General features: G+C 35.2%; 1 protein-coding gene across 1 annotated transcript; it reads left to right on the top strand.

The window, feature by feature from the left end:
- The first annotated feature begins 8,036 nt into the window (after positions 1-8,036).
- Positions 8,037-10,512, top strand: LOC130945663 (replication factor A protein 1-like). The gene is made up of 10 exons (XM_057874365.1): positions 8,037-8,192; positions 8,348-8,615; positions 8,710-8,806; positions 8,919-9,046; positions 9,135-9,219; positions 9,307-9,439; positions 9,511-9,668; positions 9,757-9,880; positions 10,010-10,192; positions 10,312-10,512. The coding sequence occupies exons 1-10, from the start codon at positions 8,037-8,039 to the stop codon at positions 10,510-10,512; spliced, it is 1,533 nt and encodes a 510-aa protein (XP_057730348.1).
- Positions 10,513-26,459: the final 15,947 nt, after the last annotated feature.

Here is a 26,459-nt window from a genome sequence, read left to right as displayed (position 1 = left end):
ACCTGTAGTAATTCAGGGTTACATAAAAAATATTTTTTAAAATAAATATACCCATTGTAATTAATTTTCTTTGCCAATGTGTTATCTTTTACCTAACAAATAATATCCATAGTGAATATATTATTTTCATTAAAAGTCATACATATTTGATTGATTTTTATATATAAAAATACTCATGTGGTAACTAAATACCATATCGTTATCTCGTTAAAGTTAATTCTCTTATGATTATGCGAATGTATAGCACTATCAGATGAAAATTGATTAGATTATATTTATTTTTAACGAGGTATGTGATCTTTTAGGCCTAATCATGATCAGAGTTGAGGAAGGTTTGAAAAATGCTAACAATATAAATACTTTTCATTTTTAATATCCAATAATAAATATATAAATTAAAACGAATATTGTTTCGTACAAAATCATAAAATGTATAGCATACTCAAAACATATCCAATCCATATTAATTGTTATTATTTATCAGTTATGTTATGATAAATCTGGTTATTAAAAAATATTAAAATTAATTTAAATATACACAATATTATTTCATACTTTTCATTTTTATTTTATTATCATAAAAAGTCATACATATTATAAGAGAACCTCATTTTTTTACTAATAGTTCTTTCACTCAATGGTTTCTATAAAAAAAAGGCATATTAATATTGTGTTTGGTAAGAATATATAGAATTTTGAAAGGTTGAAGCATAAATTTAGTCCTTAACATATTCGTAGATGAAGTGTAGAGTAAACAAAAAGATAGCTCATAAATGATTAAAACTTCCTCAATACTAACAGTCGTAGTGTATGATAGGTGTTCTATAACTTTTTTGAATTTGATTGTTTCTTTATTATTATATGTTGTTCTGCTTAATTTATGCTAAAAAGACTTATGATAATTATTTTATCGTGGTAGTGTAAAAATTGTAGGTATTATATTTACTTTATATGCTCTTTAATCTAATGTCCTTGATGGATATTTGTGACTGAGTAATTATTAAAAGAAATTGGTTTAATATCTATTTTATATTCTATCTAAATTATAATAGTGAGTAAATATTTTTTTTTTCAAAATAAATAATGTGATTTTTTCATAAAAGCAATGTTTAAATAATTGTGAAATTAGATTATACCACAGATGATGATAAATATCTTGGCATTAAATGTGCTATAAAATAAATTTTAAGAAATATTATGTTATATTATATAATTTAGTTCTATATTTCTTATCTCCAATCTATATTATTTAGATTGGCATATTTCTAAAAAGAGTTATTCAATTTTTTTTAAATTATTAAATCAAATCAATTACAAAATAATTAATTAGGTTGATTAAATATCTAGATATTTTATAATTTAATATAATTTAATTTATATAGATACATGACTTTTACAGATTTATTATTTATTGTAATAAATTTTAGAGATAATTTTTGCAAGTTATAATTTATTTTTTATCTTCATATTCAACTTTTAAGAATAATTTTTTTAATTTTGTATTTATAAATAAACTATTTTCTACTTTAATATATGGATTTTTTATGAATTTTTTATTGCGTAATTCACTTCAACAAAAATAAATTAATTTATAAAAATTTAAATTTGAGCGCTTGCTATGGTTAACCTCAAATTTTAATTTATTTTATCATATTATTATATAAATATTAAATTATTTGATTAAATACTTATTTGATTATGAAATGTGTAAAATTCAGTCAAATCGTAATTAATTAAATAATAATTAAATAGGACCGATTATGGTTAGAAAATTTAGCAATCAAAATTTTATAATTTAATTATGATATTTGGACTCAGTAAATTTTTCTGAGTCGAAAAACATAGTTTTCTGAATAAAAATGCGCACTAGTAATTTGATCGGTAGTACCGGCTACGATCTGTCCAGTACTGTGATTGAGAAAATTAATTAGAAGTGAAAAATTTTAAGAAATAAGAATTTATAATTTGGGAAGATAGAAATATTTAAAATACGATTTAAAACTCTAATCTTAAAGGTTTTGGCCCAAAATTAGGCTAACAGGTTAAACCAAGTGAATCGGGCCCAAATGAACCAAAAACCCAACATATATAAACCTTAGTTATGAGCATTTCAGCTTATCCTATAACAATCCTTGAAAACAAGGTTTCTTCAGTTGTGGATTCTGCAACGTGGCACTCACCCAGCTCTTCTAATCTTTCAAACAACGCGTGTTTTACTATATCACTCATTACCAATTGATTCATGGTATATATCATATCATATATATATTATATCATGTATTCATGTATCATGTGATCATATCATAAATCATCATATATACCATATATTATATATTATATATTATATATATATATCTATACATAAAGGCATATTATTCTCACCAGTGTGTGATATACTGAGTAGGTTATTAATTAACTAAGTCTTCAAGCCAGATTAAATGTACTTGCTTCATGAGTCGGTTTGTATCGGGACCAAGAAACCCTCTGACATCATTATCGCAGTGTTGGTGTTGTCTTTTCAAACGTGAAATCAGATTAAAATCTAATTATTATAAATAGCACAGAAGAGCTTACCATTACCGGCGATCTCATTAATTGATTGTTTTGTATTTATTTTAATTATTTTTTCACATTCTGAAAATATATATCTATATATATAAATGCATTATTTGTTAAAACTATATTGGTCATATAATTTTATTGAAACTTATATAAATGCATTATTTAATTTAATATAATTATGATGATATTTGTCTTATGACCACAAGTATAGCTATTACATTATATTAAAAATGTGTCCGTACTGTAACCATGATCAGAGATGGCTATAAAATATGTTCAGCTGTGTGCATATACCCTCACATCCAACTCTCTTTCCACCCCCCTCCCCCCATTTCAAAGGCCACCATTCTAAACATTTGCTTCCTTCTAATCCACCGTCGTTCTTCCTCACTGTCTCCCTTAGGTAAGTCTTGCCCGTAGTCTTATATTTTTTAATTACAATCGACATATATCTTTAAGTTCCATGACCACCATATTTGTGTTGTCATCAAATTCATTGGAATTGCTACTGCCTACCATTATTTAACATCAACTTTGTTTTGTCATCAGGCCATATATTGTTGTTCATGTCAAATGGATAGCTTGAATTCTTACTATCAAGGGCGATACTTTTACGTGGAGATAAACCCAGATTTGGTAAGCCCTTTATCCAATTCATGTGCTATTTTTTCTAGCAATGTCCGATAATGTTTCTGCATGTTACATGATAGTCTATTATACATTTGACTTATCATTGTTTTTGTCTTGAAGGGGATGGGTGAACTTCCATACACATTCTTTCGGAGATTCAAAGATGTCATTCCAAACTCCATGACATTTTGTGATTTTGCTGGTAATGAGGTTGATGTGGTTATCGATAAGTGTCATCGAACGGGTATAGTTGTTCATGGATATATTAATCTTGCTGCGCTTTATGGCCTAAAAGAAGGAGGTTGGTTGAGTGTATGTTATGTTGGTCAAGACAAGTTCTTGGTTGTTGACGTCAAGGACCATTACATGCGCTCTAAAGAGTTGTGTTCCCCACCATTGAAGCTCACTGTTGAGGTCAAGCCATCCGTTCCTATTGAGGAAGTAATCGACATATCTGATGACATATGTAATGAAAGTTCCGTCGTTCATCCAGCTGAATTTGTAACACTTCCTGAAATCCTGCATCAACAAGATAATTCTACTCCCTCTAATCCAAATTCGGCTGACACAATTATCGAGCATCATATTCTCCCACAATCTGTTGTGGACACATTGACTTTCGTTGATCCCACCCTTTATGCCGGTCTTGAACCTTATTCAGGTAAAGTCATTTCCTCCCCTAACAAGCATGTCCAACAGGAACAATGTGATCCAATACCACAGTTACTATCTTTTTCTGGTGTTCCTTCCTCGCCCAGTCTAACATTTTCACCAACTGGTACTGTATCTGCCCCGCTACAGCAGACTATTCACCATTCAAACACTAGCCCTGATGTTGTTACCAATCATAACACAGTGTCTCCCAATAGCCGTAGCCCCACGCCACCACCGCCACCTCATAATAGCCACGACGTCCTGCCACCGCACTTTCCTCTACGACTAGAGTATTATTCTGTGGTTAGGATGATATCCAAGTATCGGTCAACTCACTACTCTATGGTAAGTTTTATCAAATTGATATACCATGTTGTCCATGTTTAACGTTATTAAAAACTATTTAGTTGCATTAAAGGGTTCACGAAGCTGATAAATTCATTTTGCAGCTTCTTCCTTCTGCTTTTTCGACGCAAGCATTTCCTTCGAGACTCGATTTTGTTCGTGTTAGGGAGCTCCGCAACCCACCTATAGTAATGAAGCTTCGCTGGCGGAGTCTGAGGTCATCAGAAGCCTTTCTTACAAGGGGATGGAGAAGATTTTCCATTGACCATGGCCTAAAGTGTGGAAGTGTTGTCAGATTTTCAGTGCCCACTAATGATGAAACCACCATCTTTGTCTCTATATTACGTCTGTGAAGACCAAATCACTTAATTATGTCTGATGGCTAAGCAATGGATCTGACTTTTAACGTATTCTGTTAGTGCTATATGTTAGCGTTATATGTTATGATATTAGTTGTACTGATCCCAAATCTAATATTAAAGAAGTTGGCTTTTTAATGCTTGAAAGAATGGTTGCCAACCTTCATGGATTGCAACTCTGGCGTGCATTTTTTAATAACATTTTTCATGCATACCATGTACAATTAAGTCTATAGCCACATGTGCTAATGGAGAATTAAGTATTTTTCTAAAACCCACATTCATTCGAAGAAGACTTGCTCAAAGTTTAGTGTTCCTGGCTTTTTCACCTCCTAAAACAGCCATTCTAAAACAGCCAGTATTTCCTTAGGGATTCAATATTAACATAAACTGATGGTTTTGAAGAAAATAAATGTTTTAACCAATATTCACAATTAACGTGAGTACATGTTTTTTTGTACTAACCGGGTCAGTCGGTTCAAGCGTTTAAATAAGTGCCAACCGCTATGTTGAGTGGGTTGAAACAAAAAAGGTGTGAGAAACCCTTTGTGACTTCTTGATCGAGCCCGTCATAGACCGCGAAACGAGTTGAACCAACCGGTTTTTCTTACAGAATTCCTCCTTTTCTTAATTTGTTTACTGAAAAAAGGGTCCACCATCCTCTAACCCTAACCCACTCCCCAAATCAGATTTAAAGCAAAACCTCATTACCGAGCCCCTGTCATGATCGAAACTACCAGCCGCCACCGTCGCCATAGTAATCTCCTCGGTCGACAATACCGTCGCCGCTGGCAACATCACATCTGTAGGGGACCGTGCCCAACCAAAGGTCTCTCCCATTGACGTTCTTTATCTCGCCGTGAACCACTTGATCGGAGAACTCGTGCCATCACGAGGGGCTCTTGGTCGGTCATCATCTTCTTGCCGTCGCGAACTCTCTGCACAGCGTCACTGTCTTCCAACGCTTTGTACCCCAACACGCTCCTTTCTCTACATTTCTCTCAATTATGTTGTGGAGTTTTCACCTCGCCGGCGCCTTACTTTGTCCCTCGCTGTCGGTAAAAATGTCTTCATCATTTTATTCATGGTTTTTTTTTATTTATCCTGATTTGTGAGTTGCTGGTTCATGTTTTCTCTCAACCTAAATTGTTGATGGTCCTCTGATTCTAATTTTAAGTTGTCGACTCTGGATGCTGCTTATTCTGATTGTCATTTTAATACTCGATTGCTCGCATTCTGGGTCTTTCTTCTGCTAAAACTGGGATAACTCCTTTTTTTTTTCCTCCATCATTTAGTCGATCAAAAAAGTAGAACAACAAAGTGGAACAAACTTAGGGGTACCATCAGCACATCGCCTTTGTTGCTCCCAAATCAAATGACGAAGGTTTCATATTTATTTTAACTCGATTACATTATTTTGTTATTCTATGTGTGCTAAATTTTTAACGACTGGACCTAATTCTTTCTTTCCTGCAGAAGCAATCTTTTAATGTGGGAAAATATTTTTGAGAATTAATAAGAAATTGAATGTGGGCAGTTTTAGCATAAATTCAATTTGATTTATTCAAGCAGCAACATGTGACTTAGTAGAGACTAAAACATAACCACTGTTTTAATTTTCTTCGGGATAAATCCAATGAGAATGAATTGGCCGGATTCGAGTTTATCTAAGTTATACAGTTAATTATTTAAAGACTTATTTTATATTTGATTGAGTCAGCTAAATCCCGATTGAAATCCAATTAACCTCTGTATCGAATATGCATTTTTAAGCAATTCAGTGATGCTACCTGTCAAAAACAACAATTCCAAAGTTATACTTCGTTACATCCATAGGTGGTTGTTTCGTTACGGTCATTAGCGATTGCCCCGTGCACAACACAAATTATGATTCAGGGTTCTTAGGACAGAGGTTACCCTGTTCATATATTCTCATCCTATCAAAAGTCAAGATATGCCCAACTTTTTTGGAAATACATGCATGTAGATATAACTATAGATAGATAGATACATAAGGGTAGCCCTTAATGCTCCGTTCACCTCAAGATGTCATTCAAAATTAACTTATGTTAATTGGTGTCCCATAGTCAAATCTTTTTTCTTAATATATATATATATATATATATATATATATATATATATATATATATATATATATATATATATATATATATATATATATATAACTTTATCAGTTGTTTGTTTTGCTTTGTGTTCTGTTTATTTCTTATTCATAGGCTGTGCCTATATTTTTTATACTACTATCTCTCCTTTTTGTTTTGAGTGATGAATTATTATGAGTCACGTGGTGTCTCCTAAGAACATCTAATTGTATGTTATGGTATCGTCTGTTATTAAAAGTAAAGATAGGAGTAACCTTTTCAGCAATAGAAGCATATGAATATAACAAACATACCTAGACATGTGTAACCATGCATGCCCTGTGCGTGTGCACATGCCATTATCATGAACCAATCTTATGCTGTGTTCTAATGTACAAGTATACACCCTTATTTATTTATGTTTGTATTTATTTATTTATTTATTTATTTATTATATATATATATATATATATATATATATATATATATATATATATATATATGAGACTTTATTCTTTACCTGTTGAATCTTCAATAATACTGGGAAATTATTATAAGTGATGTTTGTGTTTTGTTAGTATTTCATTTAATTTAATTTAATTGCCGATCACTTATTGCTCATATATTTTGTTTCATATGTTTTCTTTTTTAGTTATTTCTAGAACTGAAAACTTATAATTATAAGACAAGTAATATAATATATTTTTTTTAATTAAAAGTAAAAGATAAGCGTAACCTTTTTCGCAACTTATGCCACGTGAAAATGCCATTCACAATTAACCCAATCTTTTTTATGATCCATCGTACAAGTCTACATTCTGATATTTATGTGTTTATTTGTAGTTGTTGTAGGTTTTTTTTTATTTTTTTATTTCAATTTATGTTATACATATTTAATCTTTATTCTTAATTTATTTAATCATCAATAATATTGGGTAATTATTTCAAGAAATGCATTCCTTTTGTTGTTATCTCATTCAAAGTAATTTTAGTTTACTTATTGCTCATATATTTTGTATATCGCGCTCACTTTTTTTCTTATTGAAAATGTTATGCTTGATATCACCAAGTCATATGAGTCATACTAATTAACATTATTAACTCATGTTAATCAATCAATAACCAATACTTAAGTTATGAAATTATCACACCATGCTACTACATGTGTACATTTAGAACAGCTCTCTGAAGTGCAGCAAACACTTTTTGGGCACTTAGAGTTTCCAATTTTGTCTCGACCTCATGACAACAACCTCATCCACCCTCTTCATCTACAAGCACCACAAGTGGTTATAAATATATCACCAAGACCAGGTAGTCCAACATCTTCTGCTTGACACGTAAACTAGAATTTGTTGCAACTAAAACCATATATTGTTTTGAAATGGCAAGCACCTACAACTACTTGAAGGATGTGGATGCATCTGATGACAATTTGATCTATAGGATCAAGCTGAGGGTATTGAAAATCTGGTCACTGTCCCCTGCCCAGCAGAAATACGTAAGACCAACTTTGGAGTTTGTGGCAATGGACCAGCTGGTGAGCTATCTAACATAATGTAGCTTTTTAGTTTTATTTATTTATGTGTTGGTTTTATTAGCAAACCAGGGCTATGTAAAAATCAGATGACTAAGTGAATTAGCACGTGAATTGTACGTTAACATGCGTCATGTACCGCCATGATTTGCATACAGGGAGATCGCATCCAATGTTCCATTAGGAATCCACAGCGGAGGCTGTTTGAGGATGAGTTGCTGGAGGGAAAAATATATACCATCAGCAACTTTTCAGTTGCCGTTAATGATAAAAAATACAAGGCCACTAATCATGCTAGCAGGATTTACTTTAAGAGGGATACTCAACTTCGACTGGTTGATGATCCATCCTTTCCTGAGAATGTCTTCCGATTTGTTCCCAACGAAGTCATACTCAATCACACCAACGCTCAGTCGCATCTTATAGGTAACATGTAATTGCTAAGATATTCTATTTACACAGCATTGTTAATGATGTCAAATAATCTGATGGGAAAAATGTAATCGCCTTTACTTTTCAGATGTCATTGGTCTTCTGATGGCCAAGGGTGACATAATTGAATTTACTAAAAATGGAAAGAAGAGCAACTACATCGTTCTGGAGCTTGACGACATGCAGTTAGGGCTAAAGCTGATCCGATCTAATATTTATTCCAATTTCTCTCATAGGGTAGCCTCATGTTATTAGAAATTTTTTTTAAAGGTATATGACTTACAGTATCTAAACCAGGGGAAAAGGAAAAATTCGCTGTACGCTTTGGGAGGAGTTCGCAAGTAAGTTGGTAAAACATATTCAAGAGCAGCCGACGTCTGAGTATATCCTAATTGTACAATTCGCAAAGTTCAATCTATTTAAAGGTTTGTCACCCATGTGTTCTTGGAATTGTAAGTCATCGACATCTCCTTGCTCATGTACTGAATTGACGGAATACCATGTTTGTGGCAGGTTCAATGGGGATATCAAATACCAGCTATAATTCAAATCTTTACATCAATGCGGACTTTCAGGCGGTAAAGGATTTTCGTAAAAGGTTCTACATTTCATCCTGTTATTTTGTTCAATAACTGTTTCATCAGCTTCGTCAAACGAATGACGTGTATATCTAAAATACTACCAGTGTCATCATGTCCGGTGTTCCACCGCCAAATCAACTCTCCCAGATAGCGACTGAACCTGTATACTCCATTGAGGAAGATCTCATTGACAAGTCAATATATAAATCCATTTCTGAGCTCAAGGAATGCATTGAGGTTAGTCATTAAATAATATAATTGTTTTTATTTCTGCAAATTCATGGAACTTATGAGTTACTACTTTTAAGAATGGGAGCTTTGTTACAATTGGAACTGTTGTTGCAATCGATCCTAAGAACGGTTGGTGGTACAAAAGTTGCAAACATTGTTTCCATTCTCTGAAGGAGGCCGAGAACTCATACCACTGCGCCAAATGCGACACATATCCCACCATTCACACTCCACGGTATGCATCAAAACCTTTTGTTAAAAATTTTACTGAACAAGCGTGCCTAGAGTTACATTCATCCTTCCTAACGTATTTTCTTAAACAGGTATAGCATTAATATTAAGGTTGTTGATGACACTGATTCGGCTGCATTTCTGCTGTATGACAAAGAAGCTTCCAAATTTCTTGGGATCTCAGCTTCTGATCTCAGACTTGCACAACTGACCAGGGTATTGTATACTATATGCATATACTATAGATACTCTAGATGCAAGGAAGATGATACCTTGCTATCGTTTTGTGTTAATATGAACTTCATTACTCGGCACATCACATCTAATTTTTCATCCTAACTCTAGGGTGGCACCAATGAGGAATACCCGATAGAGCTTAATTCCTTTACGGGGAAAAAATTTATCTTCAAAGTCTCCGTGAAGATGGAGGATCTTAACTCATTCCAACCGTGCAAGATAATTGTCATGAAGCTTTGTGGGGACATGTCTGTCATATCAAAATTTATTCAGAAGCATGACATATATCAGGTGTCTAATTGCATTGAATTATTTCATTTCAATGAAGGTTACCGTCATTCTCAACAGATCCCATATTTTTATACTAAATCAAACGAAAATCTATTTTTATAAATGCCTTCAAATTTCAGGACACATGTTCACCCTCTGTTGAGATTTTGGTCGGCGACACTAATGAGGGTTACTCAACTCCAACGAGAAACATTGTTAGTGGCGGATGGACTAAACAGCTTATTGATCTCTGTCCGGATTCTGCCGAAGGATCATCTATAAAGTGTAGGAAATTGAAGGATGGCCAGGTTGCTGGTGTTGATAAACCCCATCAGGATTAGTGCACCAAAGCCTACAAGAGAAATTACGCATAGATTAATGATCCACCTATAGGATCACACTAAGTTTCGTACTGTTAGTGTTGCTTTCGGTTAAGGTCTTGTGTGTTGTCCAGAACTTAGGGAATTTTATAGGTTCCCCTTTACCTATGTTTTTCAAATAACGCATGGCTATATACAGTTTAACCATGCATGTTGTTGTGTTTGTTTAATGCTTACTACCCTGTATGTGCGGCAGGAGCAGTATCCATGATATGCACCTGCTTACTGTGATGTTGCTTTTAATGCTATCTTAGTATTTAATGTGGTCACCCCTTCTAAATATCACTCAAATTACTATTATGTTAATTTCCATGTGTTTGCACAAAGAATGAGACCATTCTAATGCATGCATAGTACCCTTATGCATCTTTTGGTGGTTTCAAAGCCATAAGATATTTACGTTGGAATTTTTATTTTATGATGTATTCGCAAAGCATGTTTTTTCCCGAGACTACCATCTCTTTAAGATCCCAATTAGTTCCAACCATTCAATGAGAATCCTCATGAATAAAAGCACCCACAACAGAACTAGAACTTATTATTGTGCAACCTGCTTGAAGGGCACACCCATGTGTCCTTTTTCTCTTTTTTTGATATCCAGACATTAGTATTTAAATTTTGATACAGCAAAACACCATCCAACCTGAATGAGTTCTACTTGGCACAATTTTTTAATACTCTAGATATTTAAATTTTGTTTTTACCTTTATAGCCAAAACTTTCCTTTCTTACCCCCTCATGCATAGGTGTCATTCTTACCAGTCTTCCCCCTTTTTATAAACCCCGCTGCAAGTACATTTGTTCTCACCGTTTCACGCCACCGCCCTATCCTCTTTACATATACTTATATTCCTATTTTCAATGGAAATGTTCATTTTCATTTACCTGTGTTTATCACTTCCCTTGGATCTATTTTAACCCTGGCACTGTCTCCTTCGATTTGTTTAACAGTTGAATAACATACTTCTGAACCATACCAATATTTCTACACATTTCTATCCATTCAAGACATCCAAACATGGGGAGAGACAGGCTCATTCCGTCGGATTTTGACGATGATCGCATATTCTATCTTCATGTTGACCCTGTTGCCGTAAGTTGTTTCATTCAGCCCCCAAACATAGTTATCCTTCCCAAATTCCATATGTTGTCCTTTGCTCTGGTTTCTTACTTACTGGGACACTCATTATGATTATATTATGTATTTGTAGGTTACCCATGAGTTACCGTCCCTCTTTTACAGGAAATATAACCATCTCCTTCGTGATAGAATGATTGTTATAGATGCCAACGACAATCAAATCGAGCTATCATTGGGCAGAGGTTTCTCTACTGGGTATATTATCAATGGATTTCAAAACTTGGTGGCATGTTACGGGCTTACTCATGGTGGTTGGATGAAGTTATTGTATGTTGGGGAGGATATATTTGTTGTGATGAAAGTTAAGGATAGCTGCATGACCACTAAAGAGTTCTCATGTCCCCCAAGCATTTCACTCACCGCAGTCAAATCGCAGGGTCCTCTTAATAATAGCCAACAACGAACCACTGGTCCTCCTCCCTCCTCTTTTGTTAATTCAAACCGTGATGATATAGTCATTTCCCAACAAAACTTGCAACGCACCGTTAGCCAAGAAACTCTTCATTATCCAATTGCGGTGTTCTCTTCGAGTGTTTCAACTCGCTACACACCTGAGGTGCAAACTGTTTATACGCAAGATGTTATGAGTGTCAATTTTCAAAGAGATGATGGCTTTATGAATGCTCCATCTTTGAAAGAATCTTATGTTCTGTCTGACCCAAACTACCCTTGCATTATCGATTCAAATGGTATGTCTAACCAAGGAAATGCTTTTATGGAGAATCAACTTCAACTTCCTGATCAGGCGTTGCTCAATTGCAAAACTGTTAACAATCATGTTTTTTCTGCAAGCCATCCAACCACTGAAACCGAAAAAAAAAATGCAGGCAACAATATCATGTCTCCGTTAATCAGCTCAGAGCCTGGTACAGCCATTCAAGGAGCCCAGCCCTTGACTTGCCTAAAACTTCTCACATCCACTCAAGTCCAAAGCAGTGCAGTGGTAACTCTATGGTCATATTTTAACTTTACACAATCATGTATTCCATCACAGATTAGTTGACATTATTTTATTTATTTCTTTGTTTGTTACATTCAATCGGAAGGTAATACCGCTTAGATTTGCTGAGAGTGCATTCCCCAGCAGGCATAATCATGTTAACGTGATACTAGACAATGGCTCTTGCTATCGAATGGGGTTGAGATGGAGCAAGAAAAGGAAGGTGCAGTTATATCTAACGCGTGGATGGAAGACATTTGCTAAGCACAATGGGTTTAGAGCCGGCACCGTTCTGGAGTTCTCTGTTTTGCCATCTGATGAGACCACCCTGCATGTCAAAATTCTCAAGATCTGAAGGAGCTCGGACATGGTAGACGCTCAGCAACTGATAACTGCTCTTTGTTGATGTTCTTTGTTATCTTTCTTTCCACAAGACTAATTTATTTTCCTTTTAAATTATGTAACCAAGTAGTCAGCATTAATATTTCCCTATGTAAAAGCTGAAAACTTTAATCTCCTAATGTTAGTTGTTAAAAAAAAAAATTCTCAAGTACAGAGTCTTTATTTCACTTAATTAGTTGTTTTTTTTAACATTGAAATAGTAAAAAACTATTACAAGACCCAACTCAACTGGATGCTCGACAAACATATTTTTCAGTCACATTTATATTAGTGCCGGATCTTCAAGGAAAGTGTTCAATGATCATGCTTAAGCTGCATCATTACAGGTCTGTATGTATAACAATACACAACATTGTACAACCTCCATCAAATTGCCGCAGCAAAATGGCTTACTTACCAGGCCGCTCCATTCTTGCACCTCCCATTCTTCTGCATGAAAAAAAATGTCAACCACAAATGCATCATATCTTTTCTAAATCCCAGCAATGGATAACACATAAACAACACTACCCCTCGCTTCTATTTTGTCCTTCTATGTGATCTGCATAAAAAATGCTCATTTGTACGTGTGCAGCGTGAATCCATTCATCCTTCATTTTCACGCAAAAGCATGGAAGTATATCCAAAATATCACTCTCATCCATGGATTTTTATTAATTATATGCTCCATCTGTAAATAAGTCACACTCATTTTATCATTCAACTTTCATTTTAGTACTCTTTTAGGAATCAGAATTATTTCAGTTGTTTTGTGTGGTGGGGTACCAACACTAATGCAAACAATGAGATAATTAATTAGTTTCTTCAAAATATGGGGAATTTATTAGGTCTGATAGTGTTGTGAAGGAATGAACTCTACTCATCAGTTTTCTTTTCTATGGCGCTAAATCAAACATGGATATTTGAGTATATGCAAGTTGAATTCTACACAACCTATTAGTGAATATTACAGGCCATCGCATCAATATTTGTAGCAAGTTATCACCCTGTGTTCCGAAGTACTTTTTCACTACAGCCTTTACCTGCTCTGATCCATTTTGTCGTCTCCTCATTAATACATGGTGTATCATATATATCTTAATAACATTATCTGCACACGCTATTCAAAAGTTGAACTAATATTATATTGTTGCTTAATTACCACCATTTACACCATGATCACGTCTACACACATTCCAATACTGCTTTTATAGATTTTTCTAGACTTTACACATTGGGTTGTGATGTACTGATCAACAGCCTACACCGCTAATGATGAGGTCTATGACTGACTCATCACCGTCAAAAAGGATTTTATTAAATTAAAATTCCATTTGTATAGATTGGGCTTTATCAAAAGTTATTAACTAGAGTCTTTCTTCAACTTAACAATTCTAAATAACATGCCTAATCTATAAATGAGTACGACAATGAATAAAAATCATAGTTAGTGTGCACATCTTCTTTCTCATTCTTCACATACCCTCATATACCCTTTGTAAAAGTGGGGTCTTTCCATTCATTAATGGAGATCCTCTATTGTATGTTGGAAGTTGTTGTCCACTCCATCCACTTAGCGACTTAATTCCTACGGAGGACGTTTTCCGCAAATACTTCAATCACTGCATTAACCCTACCCCATTAATCAACTGGCGTCTTTGTCGATCCTAAAATGGAAAGTAGTAAAAAGGCATCTGACATTGATCAACAATGTCGTGTATTTTATCTCACTATTGATCCAATGGCGGTATGATATCATGACCTTCTCTTTTTATATCACAGTTAATTAATAGTTAATGGATTCTTGCTGAAAGTTACACTAGCCATACTTCCATGCATGTGACTATTTTGTATTAATCCATTTTCATTATGCGTAGAGGATGCACGCTATTCCTACACTGTTCTTTAGAAAATACGGTCACTCCTTGGATAACAAGATGAAAGTTGTGGACACCAATCGAAACCTGATTTCCTTGAAAATTCTTAGGGGCCACAACACTGGTTATATTGTTGAAGGGTTTGATAAGTTGGTGCAACTTTATCGCCTCACAAACGGGGGTTTGATAAAGCTGCGTTACCTTTTCAATGATATCTTCTATGTACTAAAGGTGAAGGATGATAAGATGGCAAGCATCCCAATCATCTTCCATTATGTCAAGGACCATTTTGTATCTAATAGCTCGGATAAAGGGAAACAAGTTATGCCAGATGACCCCTTTTTTGACCAGATAGAGAGTTTCCACTATGCATCGTACAAGGTTAACAAGAAGAGGAAACGAGTCCAATCGGGTCAAGGCCAGATGAAGACTAATTCTCCTTACCGTGAGCATGCAAGAAGCATGGATGCAAAGACTGCCATAAACAACCTTACCATCAAACCGCCACCTGCTCCTGCCATTTTAGAGTTCGAGAAGTCTCATCCTATTTCCAAGCCTCTAGACATAGACCTCAACGTTGTGCCTAACACTGACGAGGAAGACACCAATATACAGGAACAATGTATTGTGAAAATGAACCACCAGGATGTCGAGATTACCAAGGAGCAACCTATGGTCCCATTGTACAAATTCCCACCAACATATCCTACCAGTCAGCTTCTCAATGGTACTCCGCATGTTTTTTCCTTTGCTGGATTCAACAATCCGTGCATCATTCCATTCTTCCCAAGCAAATGGTCAGATAATGCACCTTATTACTCCTTCATGTCCATCCTTACTAATCAAGAGGTCCGATGCTCCTACATGGTAACTTATGTTAACATCGATGCAATATATGTAATGCAGCAATTGATACCTTATAAATTTATTACTTTCTATGAGCATAACTTTTGCTACTTTGTGATGCAGACTATTCCTACTAATTTTGCCATCCATGCCTTTCCGTCTAGATTCAATGATGTTCATGTTATCCTATCTAGCGGATTGCAGTACGACATGCGTCTCAACTGGAATATTGCCTATGGGTTCGTTGAGGTCATAATGGATAGAGGATGGAGAGCTTTTGTGAGGAATCACTTTCTCAGGGCTGGTAGTTTGTTGAGATTCATAGCATCACCCTTTAATGAGTATTTCATGTATGTAGAAGTCTTGCATATTTGATGGACTCACTACCACATTAGTATGTATTAGTTATGCCATGTTTTGGTGGTATATGGGCTAGCGTGTAACATTTTTGTTGAGTAACTCTGTGAACCATTATGCATAGATTTTCTCATGTTGTTCCACTGGCATATTATGAACAATTAGGATACATGAGGACAAGAAAAATGGTTCATCAAGTTACTTTTCCTGCACCATTGCTTGGACTATGTGATGTAGCTATCAACTCAACACGCTATGTATCTTATTAATCTTATCTTATTAATCTTAATATCTTATTAATCTTACTAATCTTATTATCTTATTAATTTTAATTAAAACATAGACTTTGTGAATTCTAAGTATGAAAGGATCCACTAATTCTCTTTGTAAAATTATCCTCCTTTTTTTATGATAAATTATATATTTGGCTTTATTGGAAGACTGTGCTTTCAATTTTTTGAAAATTACAAATAATATATAGAGAGCTCTATTAAAAAGATAACTTTATGTCAAACAAGAGAGGAAGAAGTTACAAATCAGGGGATGCCAATAAATCTTCAGAGATGGCATATCATGTGTTAAGCGTTAATTAACTTACACATACCAGCACCTCTCACCAAGTTCACTTCAATTTGTTATCATGTCTTTTGTTTAATATTTAGTCTTAACTATTAAATTATTAAATTATATCACCGTGTAAAGTTATCAGATTTGGATTTAGATCACTAAAGAAGCTTCATACACGCACACACACATGTCAAGTTGGCCGATAATCCATACGTAAATTTGCAAAGTTACGTCCAAAAATATAAGGAAAAATTTGTACAATTCATAATCTCCATCCTGAAAATTTCATCTCCATTTACAATATAAATGCACAGTCATCAGATATTAGCTGTCATAAGTTTTAGTTTATTTTTTCTATCATGGATTATAATGATTATATATTGAGACCCAAATTAGCCAGATTAAGGAGGAGAATGATACTGCATGAGAAAAGAGGAAGGAGACAACGATCATTACCCCAAATCCATGCCGCGCCTGGTTAGTTTATTGCTCGCTATCCTTATTAGCCCATTCATGGTTTAAATACATGCATTGCCCCGTGTCCAAAAGAAAAAATACATATATACATTGCCCTGCTCCTTCATATACTTCTTCTAACATATTCATTACCCGTCATAGCCTCAAGTGCGGCATCAATTCTTCCTCTTAAGAGGCACTCAAATATGGTGTTCAGGGGTTCATCTTCAACACAACTATCAGTGAGCCCAACGGATCCAACCATACAAAGTTTTTTGTTAAATCCTTCTGAGTTGCATGTGATCGGTCTCAAAGATGTTGCTCGCAAGAAAAATAAGTCTGTGGCCCAACCAAATTGTTTGCGCAGTCCTCTGGCAAACATCTCAAATGGTATCACTCCATCCACTTACAGCTTCGATTCCTTCTACAACCGAACTTGGTCTATACATTCATTAGAACTCTTATATTAAAATGGTGCTTTTCAGTTTACCAGAGAAACCAATATGCACATGAATCGAGCAATGGAGGAATTAGAATTATCGATCCATGCTCCTCCATCATTCAATGCATGCAAGACTTTCGACACACGTCTGCAATGAACTGTTCCCCCTCCACTTCACAGGATAATTTGGTTAATAACCAAATGCGACGGTGAGCAACTTTGGTGCATTAGATTTAGTTCCAATGACAAATTGATTGTCCATTAATGGTTTGCAATTTGTAAAATTAATGAAGGAAAGATTTTACCCGATTCCCAGTCTTGGGGTTCCATCACCTAAAGCCTAAGTGCAACTACCCAACTTGGAAGCCATGAACATAACACCTCACATGTACTATACTTTTCACTGAACAGGCCCCTTCCGCACAATGATAGGAACAAAGTAGTCACTCACGGTCAAGGTTTGTTTTTCAAAAACTGATTATGGCTAAAAAATTTTGTTATGGAAGTAAAATGAGTGATATATTTTAACATTGTAATTTTGGGTCTTTTTTAAAATTGTGGGAATACATAAATCAGATGGTCCGACTTGTGTTTATAAAATTGAAAAAATTCAGAGTACACAAATCGAACCTTCCGATTTGTGTTTAAAAAGTTGAAAAAATTCAAAGTACACAATTTAATTAATAAAAAAATAATTTATTCAACAGTATTTTGCTAAGTGAAATTTGATGACATAAAAATAAAATTTTTGCCAAAAGGTATTTTTGTAGAACAAAATTTTTTTTTTTCGTGAAAATAGAGAAAGTTAACATTAGTTAACACTAAAAAATTTAAAATGTATTAAAGATGAGGTTTTTTAAAATTATAGAGAAGGGAAATATACATTTTATAAATAGAGGGGATAGAAGTGTCATTTTATCATCTTACAGGAGAGGGAAGTTGTATCCTCTCTACTTATTATATGGCAATTGTTATCATGGTTTATACGCCATATCATGAATCAAACTAATTAATCATTGTTCAATTCGCAGGGTGGATGCAACATCGCTCAGCTATAGAGCAGTCACAGCATCCTTATGCGGTACAAGCGTCCTTTCTAAATGTTGATTCGACCGAAAATACCAATGGTTTCATCGAGGATGATGAAGGTTCGCCTTCGGAAATAATCGTTAAATTATTGTTTCAAGTTAGCATTCAGATCGAGAAAAACTTGACTCCCTTATAACCTATGAGAGCAATAGTGTCTAGGTTAATTTTCCCAAGTAATGTAGTATTTTATATATAACAATTTTGAGTTTACACAGTGATAGATGCATTTGACGACGCCGCCATGGATTCTGACTATGTAGAATATTGTTACACCGACGGACAACAAGGTACACTTATAATCAACACATTACCTAGATAACAAAATTCATATTTAGTATGTTCGCCATGAAATTTATCTTTGTGCTCAATGCCATTTTTTACTGCTCTTCCCCTAATAAAATAGCAAAAAATCTACAAAAAAAAAAGAAAAAAAATCAGAATACAAAATAGTAAAAACCATGACTCAAATTTTTTGTATCACTAATTCATGACTTACGGCCATAAATTCTACTTCTCTTTTAAAGTACATGTTATGACAACATGCAATAACTTGGAACTAAGAACAACAAGTGACATGGAGTCTCCATATAATCTAGACTAACTCTTTTGCATAATGCAAGAGTAAATAATCATACCAAAAAAGACCAGAACAAAACATAGAGAATTACTTAAAATTCAAGTGGAAAGAGAATGAAAAAACTTGAATTAAAAAAACTAAATTGGTTGAATCTAATAAGAAATTATAACTCAAATTTCACACCCGTTTAATATCTAAATCTAATTTGCAAAAAAAAAATAGTATAAATTTAGACAGACATCAAACAAAATTTTTAGAGGACTCTTTTACTTTTGAGGTTTATGGAAAAAATATAATACCGTTGGAAGAGAATGGAAGAGATCTAGCATTAAGTACGCAATCAATAGAGGACTTATTAGTAACCTAATCAGCGGTTAATAGAGGAAACAGAAGTGGTGCTTTTAGAACTCAAATTTTAGACAATTTTAGAATTCCAATTTAAAAAAATATAGCAAAAATTTTGAACAAAACGTATAAAGAAAGTTTCAAATATAAACTTTCTCTTTAAACAGTACTGAGAGAATGGAAAAGTTAAGAGAAGACACTGCGAGGGGGCTTCCAGAGTTGGAAGAACTACTGGAAGAACCATTGGAAGAGAGTGGAAATAGAGTTGGGGCGTTGGCTTTATATTGTTTCACGAACCCCATGGTAAAAGAAAGTTTCAAAGATATCCTTTGTCTTTAAACCCGACTGAGCGAATGGCAAACCTAAGGTAAGATAATGGAGGAGAGCTTTCAGAGTTGGAAGAGCTATTGGAAGAACCGTTGGAAGAGAGTGGACTTAGAATTGCAGGCATTCGCTTCATATTTTTCCCGATACGTCAGTTAGGATTTGGTTCTGCCGGGTCAGACACAGATGGATGGGTGAATGATCGAATAGGGTAAGTAATGAAATCTCAACTGAAAAAATCGTGTTTTGGCTTACACATAATTTTCATCGTTCTAAAATGAAAAACCTGAAAACGAGAATATATTATGTTCAGTTATGTGCTCCTTTTGATAATATTGTCACTAAAAACAATATTAGAATATTAAACTAAATCAATTTTTATATTGCCATTATTTTTGTTTATCCAAATTATGATTTTTTTGGTTATCAATTTTTTGGTACGCTTTCAGGATTTTATTTGCTTTGATTTGATTTTGGAAACCCCTATTAATTATATTTAACCCATGCAATAGCTTTGCCATCAGATCCAAACCATCAGTCATTTGACGCAAACATTGAATCAATTATGGAACAAGGTCCGTACATACATCAAATTTTTATGTGCAATTGTAATTAACGTATACTATATATATTACGGGGTTGATCATTACATTTTTTAATTGAAAGAACAGAGATTCGGGATATCGGTGATGCGATCCATTGTTGTGTATACTGTAATGCATGCATGTGGGAGGGTGAGAGACTATCGAAAAGCAAGAGGAATAGAGTCCCCAGATTTGGCCTTTGTTGCATGGATGGTAAAGTCGAGCTGCCACTGCTAAACACGGTACCACAAGTTCTACAAGATTTGCACAGTTTGAATGATGACAAAGGGAGATATTTCAAAAAGAATATAAGAAAATTTAACTCCATGTTTGCATTTACATCCATGGCCGGAAAAGTCAATCGGGTTATTAACAATGGCTCAGCACCACCATGTTTTTCAATAAGCGGTCAAAACTATCATTCAATTGGGAGTTTGCTTCCTACCATCGATGAAAGGCCGAGGTTTGCACAATTGTACATATACGACACCGAGAATGAAGTTCACAACAGAATAACTGCTGTAAGGTATTTCTTCTAATTTGTTATTTACAAGAATGGATACTCTAAATTTTTTTCAAAATCTAGGGGGTATAGTGTGATCTATCACTATTAATTTTATAAGTAGAACCAAGAGAGAAAGTATTGACGCGTTAGCGACCACACGATACTCCCTCAATTGTTAAAAAAATTCAGAGGATCCATTCCTATTAGTCAGGACCATTTTCAATGTAATTATTAATGGCACGATTAAAAACTATTTATATTTCCCCATGAAAATGTATAATTTACGGTGTAGTTCATTTGTGTGATTTCAGTTCTGGAACAAAATCCAACATAATTGAGGCGCAGATTGTGTATGAACTAAAAGAGATGTTAGATCTTCACAACCCTCTTGCAAAGAATTTCCGTTTTGCTAGAGATAGGTTCGTTGAGGGTTCTAATCCAGAAATCAGATTGAAGCTAATTAGAAAGCGTGAGAAGGACGGAAGAGTATATAACTTACCAACTGTGTCTGAGGTTGCCATTCTAATTGTACGTGACATTGATGACTCCATTCTTGAAAGAGATATTATAATAGAATCAACGTCAAATAGATTGCAAAGAATAGATGCTTTACACCCGTTATACTTGGCTCTTCAATACCCCTTATTGTTTCCTTATGGAGAAGATGGTTTTAGATTGGGCATTGAGACATCTATTCGTTACGGGTTTGACCGTACTAAGAAAAGGAAGACCATTAGCATGAGAGAGTTTTTTGCCTACCGACTGCAAATGCGGTTCAATGAGTCACCTATCCTTTTCCAATCAAGGAGGTTATTTCAGCAATTCTTGGTTGATGCATATACCATGATAGAGTCTGAACGACTTAGCTTCATTAGGAACAATCAACCAAAACTGAGGGTGGACAAATATAGTGCACTCCATGAGTCATTCATCAGGGGAGAAGCTAATGCTGTGTCAATTGGACAGAGGATAATCCTTCCAAGTAGTTTCACTGGTGGACCCAGATACATGTTTAATCATTGTAAAGATGCCTTCGCAATATGCAGGTATGCTGGCTACCCAAGTTACTTTATCACCATAACATGCAATCCCGAATGGGATGAGATTAAACGTCTACTGAAAGACACCGGATTAAAAGCAGAGGACAGGCCAGACATAGTTACACGAATTTTTAACATAAAACTAAGTGAGTTAATTGCAGACTTCAAGCAAGGAAGGTTCTTCGGGAAAATAACTGGCTGTATGTATATCTTAATTTATGTATATTCATAAATTTATTGAACTCCCATAATTGTGTATTACCATGTCCAGATGTCTGCACAGTGGAATTCCAGAAACGAGGGTTACCACATGCTCATATATTGTTATTCATGCATCCACTGTATAAGCCTAAATCACCCGAGGATATAGACAAGCTCATATCAGCCGAAATCCCCGACAAGCGCAAGAGACCTAGACTCTATGCAGCTGTTGAGAAGTTCATGGTTCATGGTCCATGTGGAAGATACAACAATACCAGCCCATGCATGTCCAATGGGCGGTGCTCAAAGTTTTATCCCAAACAATTTAGATCAAGGACTGTAATTGATGAAGCCGGGTTCCCCAAATACAGACGACTAGACAACGGTAGAACAATCATGAAGAAGAACACAGTTCTCGATAATGCATACATAGTTCCATACAACCCATCTCTATTGCTAAAGTATGCTTGCCACATTAACGTTGAGCATACATGTCAGACATCTGCCATAAAATATTTGTTTAAATACGTTCACAAGGGAAATGATAGAGTCACGGCTTCTTTCTTCCAGAGCAATGACGAAGGACAGCTTGAAAAGGTAATTGATGAGATCAGGAATTACTACGATTGTAGGTACATATCTGCATGTGAAGCTGCATGGAGAATATTTGGGTATGAGATACAACTTAAGGAACCATCGGTTGTCAGACTGCCTTTTCACTTACCAAACGAACATCCCGTGGTTTTTAGAGACTATGAGAACATAGTTGATGTCATCGACAGGGTTGACGGCAAGCCAACAAAGATCCTAGCATGGATGCTTGCAAATAGACTGTTTGCATCTGGTCGTGTGCTTACCTATAGTCAGTTTCCAACCAAATTCGTTTGGAAAGAAGATATCTCCATGTGGATGCCTAGGAAACAAGGCTTCTCAATTGGCAGATTAACTCATGTCCCACGTGGTAATGGTGAAGACTATTACCTCAGGCTTCTACTTAATGTTCAAAAAGGTTGTTTGAGTTTTGTTGACTTGCGGACGGTTGAGGGCGTGGTGTATACTACGTTCAAGGAAGCATGCTATGCATTGGGGCTTCTACAAGATGATAAAGAATTTATTGATGCAATCTTAGAAGCAAGTTCTTGGGCATCTGCAGCTTACATGCGCAACCTTTTTGTCGTCCTCTTATTGTCAAACAACATTGGTAGACCTGAAATCGTTTGGCAAAAGTGTTATGGTGTGCTATCTGAGGACATCTTATATAATCATAGAAAAAAATTGCATTCTGCAGGTGAGTTTAACACTTATATCTTTGTTGTTTGGTGCCAAATTATCTTTTCGTTAACTTAAATTCACATATCTGACAACTCTATCTTTGTATATCGGTGATAGACTTGCAACTTTCCGAGGACCAAATCATGAATCTCACCCTTTCAAAGATAGAGAAAAAACTCCAGGCTAATGGTAGATCGCTAAAAGAATTCTGTCAAATGCCTTTTCCAAGTATTACCTCTATAGACGGGTTAGACGATCGTTTGATCATGGATGAACTGAACTTTGACCGTGGTGTTCTACACGATGAGTTTACTAAAAACTTCACAGAAATGAATGTAGATCAAAGGAAAGCATTCGAAGTGATTATGAAGGCCGTAGATGCGAATGATGGAGGTTTTTTTTTTATTTATGGTTATGGAGGTACTGGAAAGACGTATCTCTATAAGACTTTATCAGCAGCAATACGAAGTAGAGGTGAAGTTGTTCTAAATGTGGCATCTAGCGGTATTGCTTCTTTGTTGCTTCCAAATGGACGAACAGCACATTCAAGGTTTAAAATACCCCTTGAGTTGAACGAAGACTCGGTTTGTTGCATTAAACAAGGCACTTCGTTGTGCAAGCTGGTTTGCAAGGCAAAGCTTATTATATGGGATGAGGCACCCATGCTAAATAAATTGTGCTATGAGGCTCTTGACAAATGCTTGAGGGACATTCTTAGGTTTGAACCTTACTATAACGCAGAACTGCCATTCGGAGGAAAGGTGGTTGTTTTAGGGGGGACTTTAGGCAGATTTTGCCTGTAATACCAATGGGTTCCAGACAAGATATTGTGCAGGCATCCATAAACTCATCCTATTTGTGGCAACATTGTACTGTGTTGAGGCTCACGATGAACATGCGTTTAACTGTTGGCCTAGATACTAACACACTGAAAGACGTTGATGAATTTGCCACGTGGTTGTTGGGGATAGGTGACGGCCTTGCTGGAGATTCAACTGATGGTGAGTCGATTGTGCTTATGCATGACGAAATTGTTATTGATGCATTCGAGAAACTGGTGGACTTCGTTTATCCCAACCTATTGTCTAACATCCAGATAACATCTTTTTTCAAGGACAGATCAATCTTGGCCCCAACATTGGAAGTTGTAAATGAGGTTAACGCTTTCATTATGCAACATGTAAACGCTGATGAGAAAACTTACTTGAGCTCTGACACTTTATGTGTGGAAGAAGGAAACATGGAATCTGAATTGGATACGTTATCACAGGATGTCCTTAATGCCATCAATTGCTCTGGTTTACCACCTCACGAATTGACTCTGAAAGTTGGTGTTCCCGTCATGCTACTGCGTAACATTGATCAGTCGAATGGGTTATGTAACGGAACAAGATTGCAAGTCAGAAGATTGGGTAACCACGTTATCGAATGTATTACACTAACAGGTGACAAGGTAGGTCAAGTGGTTCTAATACCCCGCATGAATATGATTCCCAATAACCAAGCTTTACCTTTCAGGTTCCAGCGTAGACAGTTTCCTATTATTGTCTCTTTTGCTATGACGATTAACAAATCACAGGGACAGACACTAAGTACTGTCGGATTATACTTACCGAGACCAGTATTTACACATGGACAACTCTATGTCAAGAGTCAAGTCGAAGGCTGGGTTGCGAGTACTTATTCAAAACAGTGGATACATGTTACCAAAGTCAACAATAAATGTTGTATATAGAGAAATCTTTCAAAACATATAATTTTTTAAATGTGTTGTATAATATATGTGGTATTTTCAACAAGTTAATTTCTCAAATACATACCCGTGCATCGCACGGGGAGCTGCACTAGTTAACCCTAAAGAAAGAGTGTGGGACCCTGAAATGAAGAAGAGAGGAAGAAGAGAGAAAATCCTAACTTCATCAAACTTCAAATCTCCATAACTTTCTCTCTGTAACTCCGATTGACGAGCCGTTTGCGACCACGCATTGCTCTTCTCATCTTCTACAATTCTATCTAATTTTTGTAGTGATTATTTTACTTTTCTCTACTCAGTTTTCATTTTTCTCCTTAAATTCGGGTTTGGTTATGGGTATTAAGTAATTTTATGATTTTGGTTGTTTATGAGTACTCTAGTATGAGCCGTTGGTGAGTTTCATCAACCAATTTCATGGGTTAAGAGTATTAGATGATTTTGGTGCACAATTGGAAGATTGATATTGCTTGTGGAGTCTTAGTGAGGCTTGGAGTTAAAGGTTGGGAGAGACTTCCAAGAAGAAGCTCAATTATTTTGGCTACAAGAGGTATGGTTTAAGTTTTATTTAAGTACCATGTGGTATGATGAGAATTCCTAGGCTAGATACCCTTATGATTAAGTTTGGATTGTGTAAATGGTTGGTACTAATATGTATAGTTGATATGTAAAGTAAATTAATGATTGGGTTAAGAATTGTGTGAATTTGTATATTTGGTGTGTTGAGAATTTGATGAATTGGATAATAAATATTGGTTTGTGAAATATCCATTTAAATTGTGAATTTGGGCCGGAAGCTGTGAATCTTAGGTCGCAGGCCGGAAAGAGCTAAGGAATATAAGTGATGTGTGTATTGTGTGATGTCATATGAGATTGAGTGGATGTTGAATATTGTGTGTGAATAAATAGGAGGAATGTGGAATAATAAGAAATTAGGAATTTAAGAGTAGAAGATGACGAAATTGAGTTAAATTGTGTAGATGAGGTAGGTTTAGTTTTGGTTGAGTGTAATTATATGAATGTGGTTGGGTTGTGGTCATTTGGATGAGTAGAAATGAATTTGGCTTGTGAACATTGGAATAATTTGTGATTTCTATTTTTGGGTAAAAACTGATTTTCGACAAGCTTCGGCGGCCCGTAACTCGGTCCTCGGAGTTAGAAATTCTTCAAAATTGAATTTTTATGAAAGTTCCTTCAACGATCTTTCCAACGGT

This window comes from Arachis stenosperma, chromosome 8, assembly GCF_014773155.1.
Source record: "Arachis stenosperma cultivar V10309 chromosome 8, arast.V10309.gnm1.PFL2, whole genome shotgun sequence".
Lineage (NCBI taxonomy): Eukaryota > Viridiplantae > Streptophyta > Magnoliopsida > Fabales > Fabaceae > Arachis > Arachis stenosperma.
Note: the sequence above shows the minus strand (reverse complement) of the source record. Positions and strands in the feature narration are given on the sequence as shown.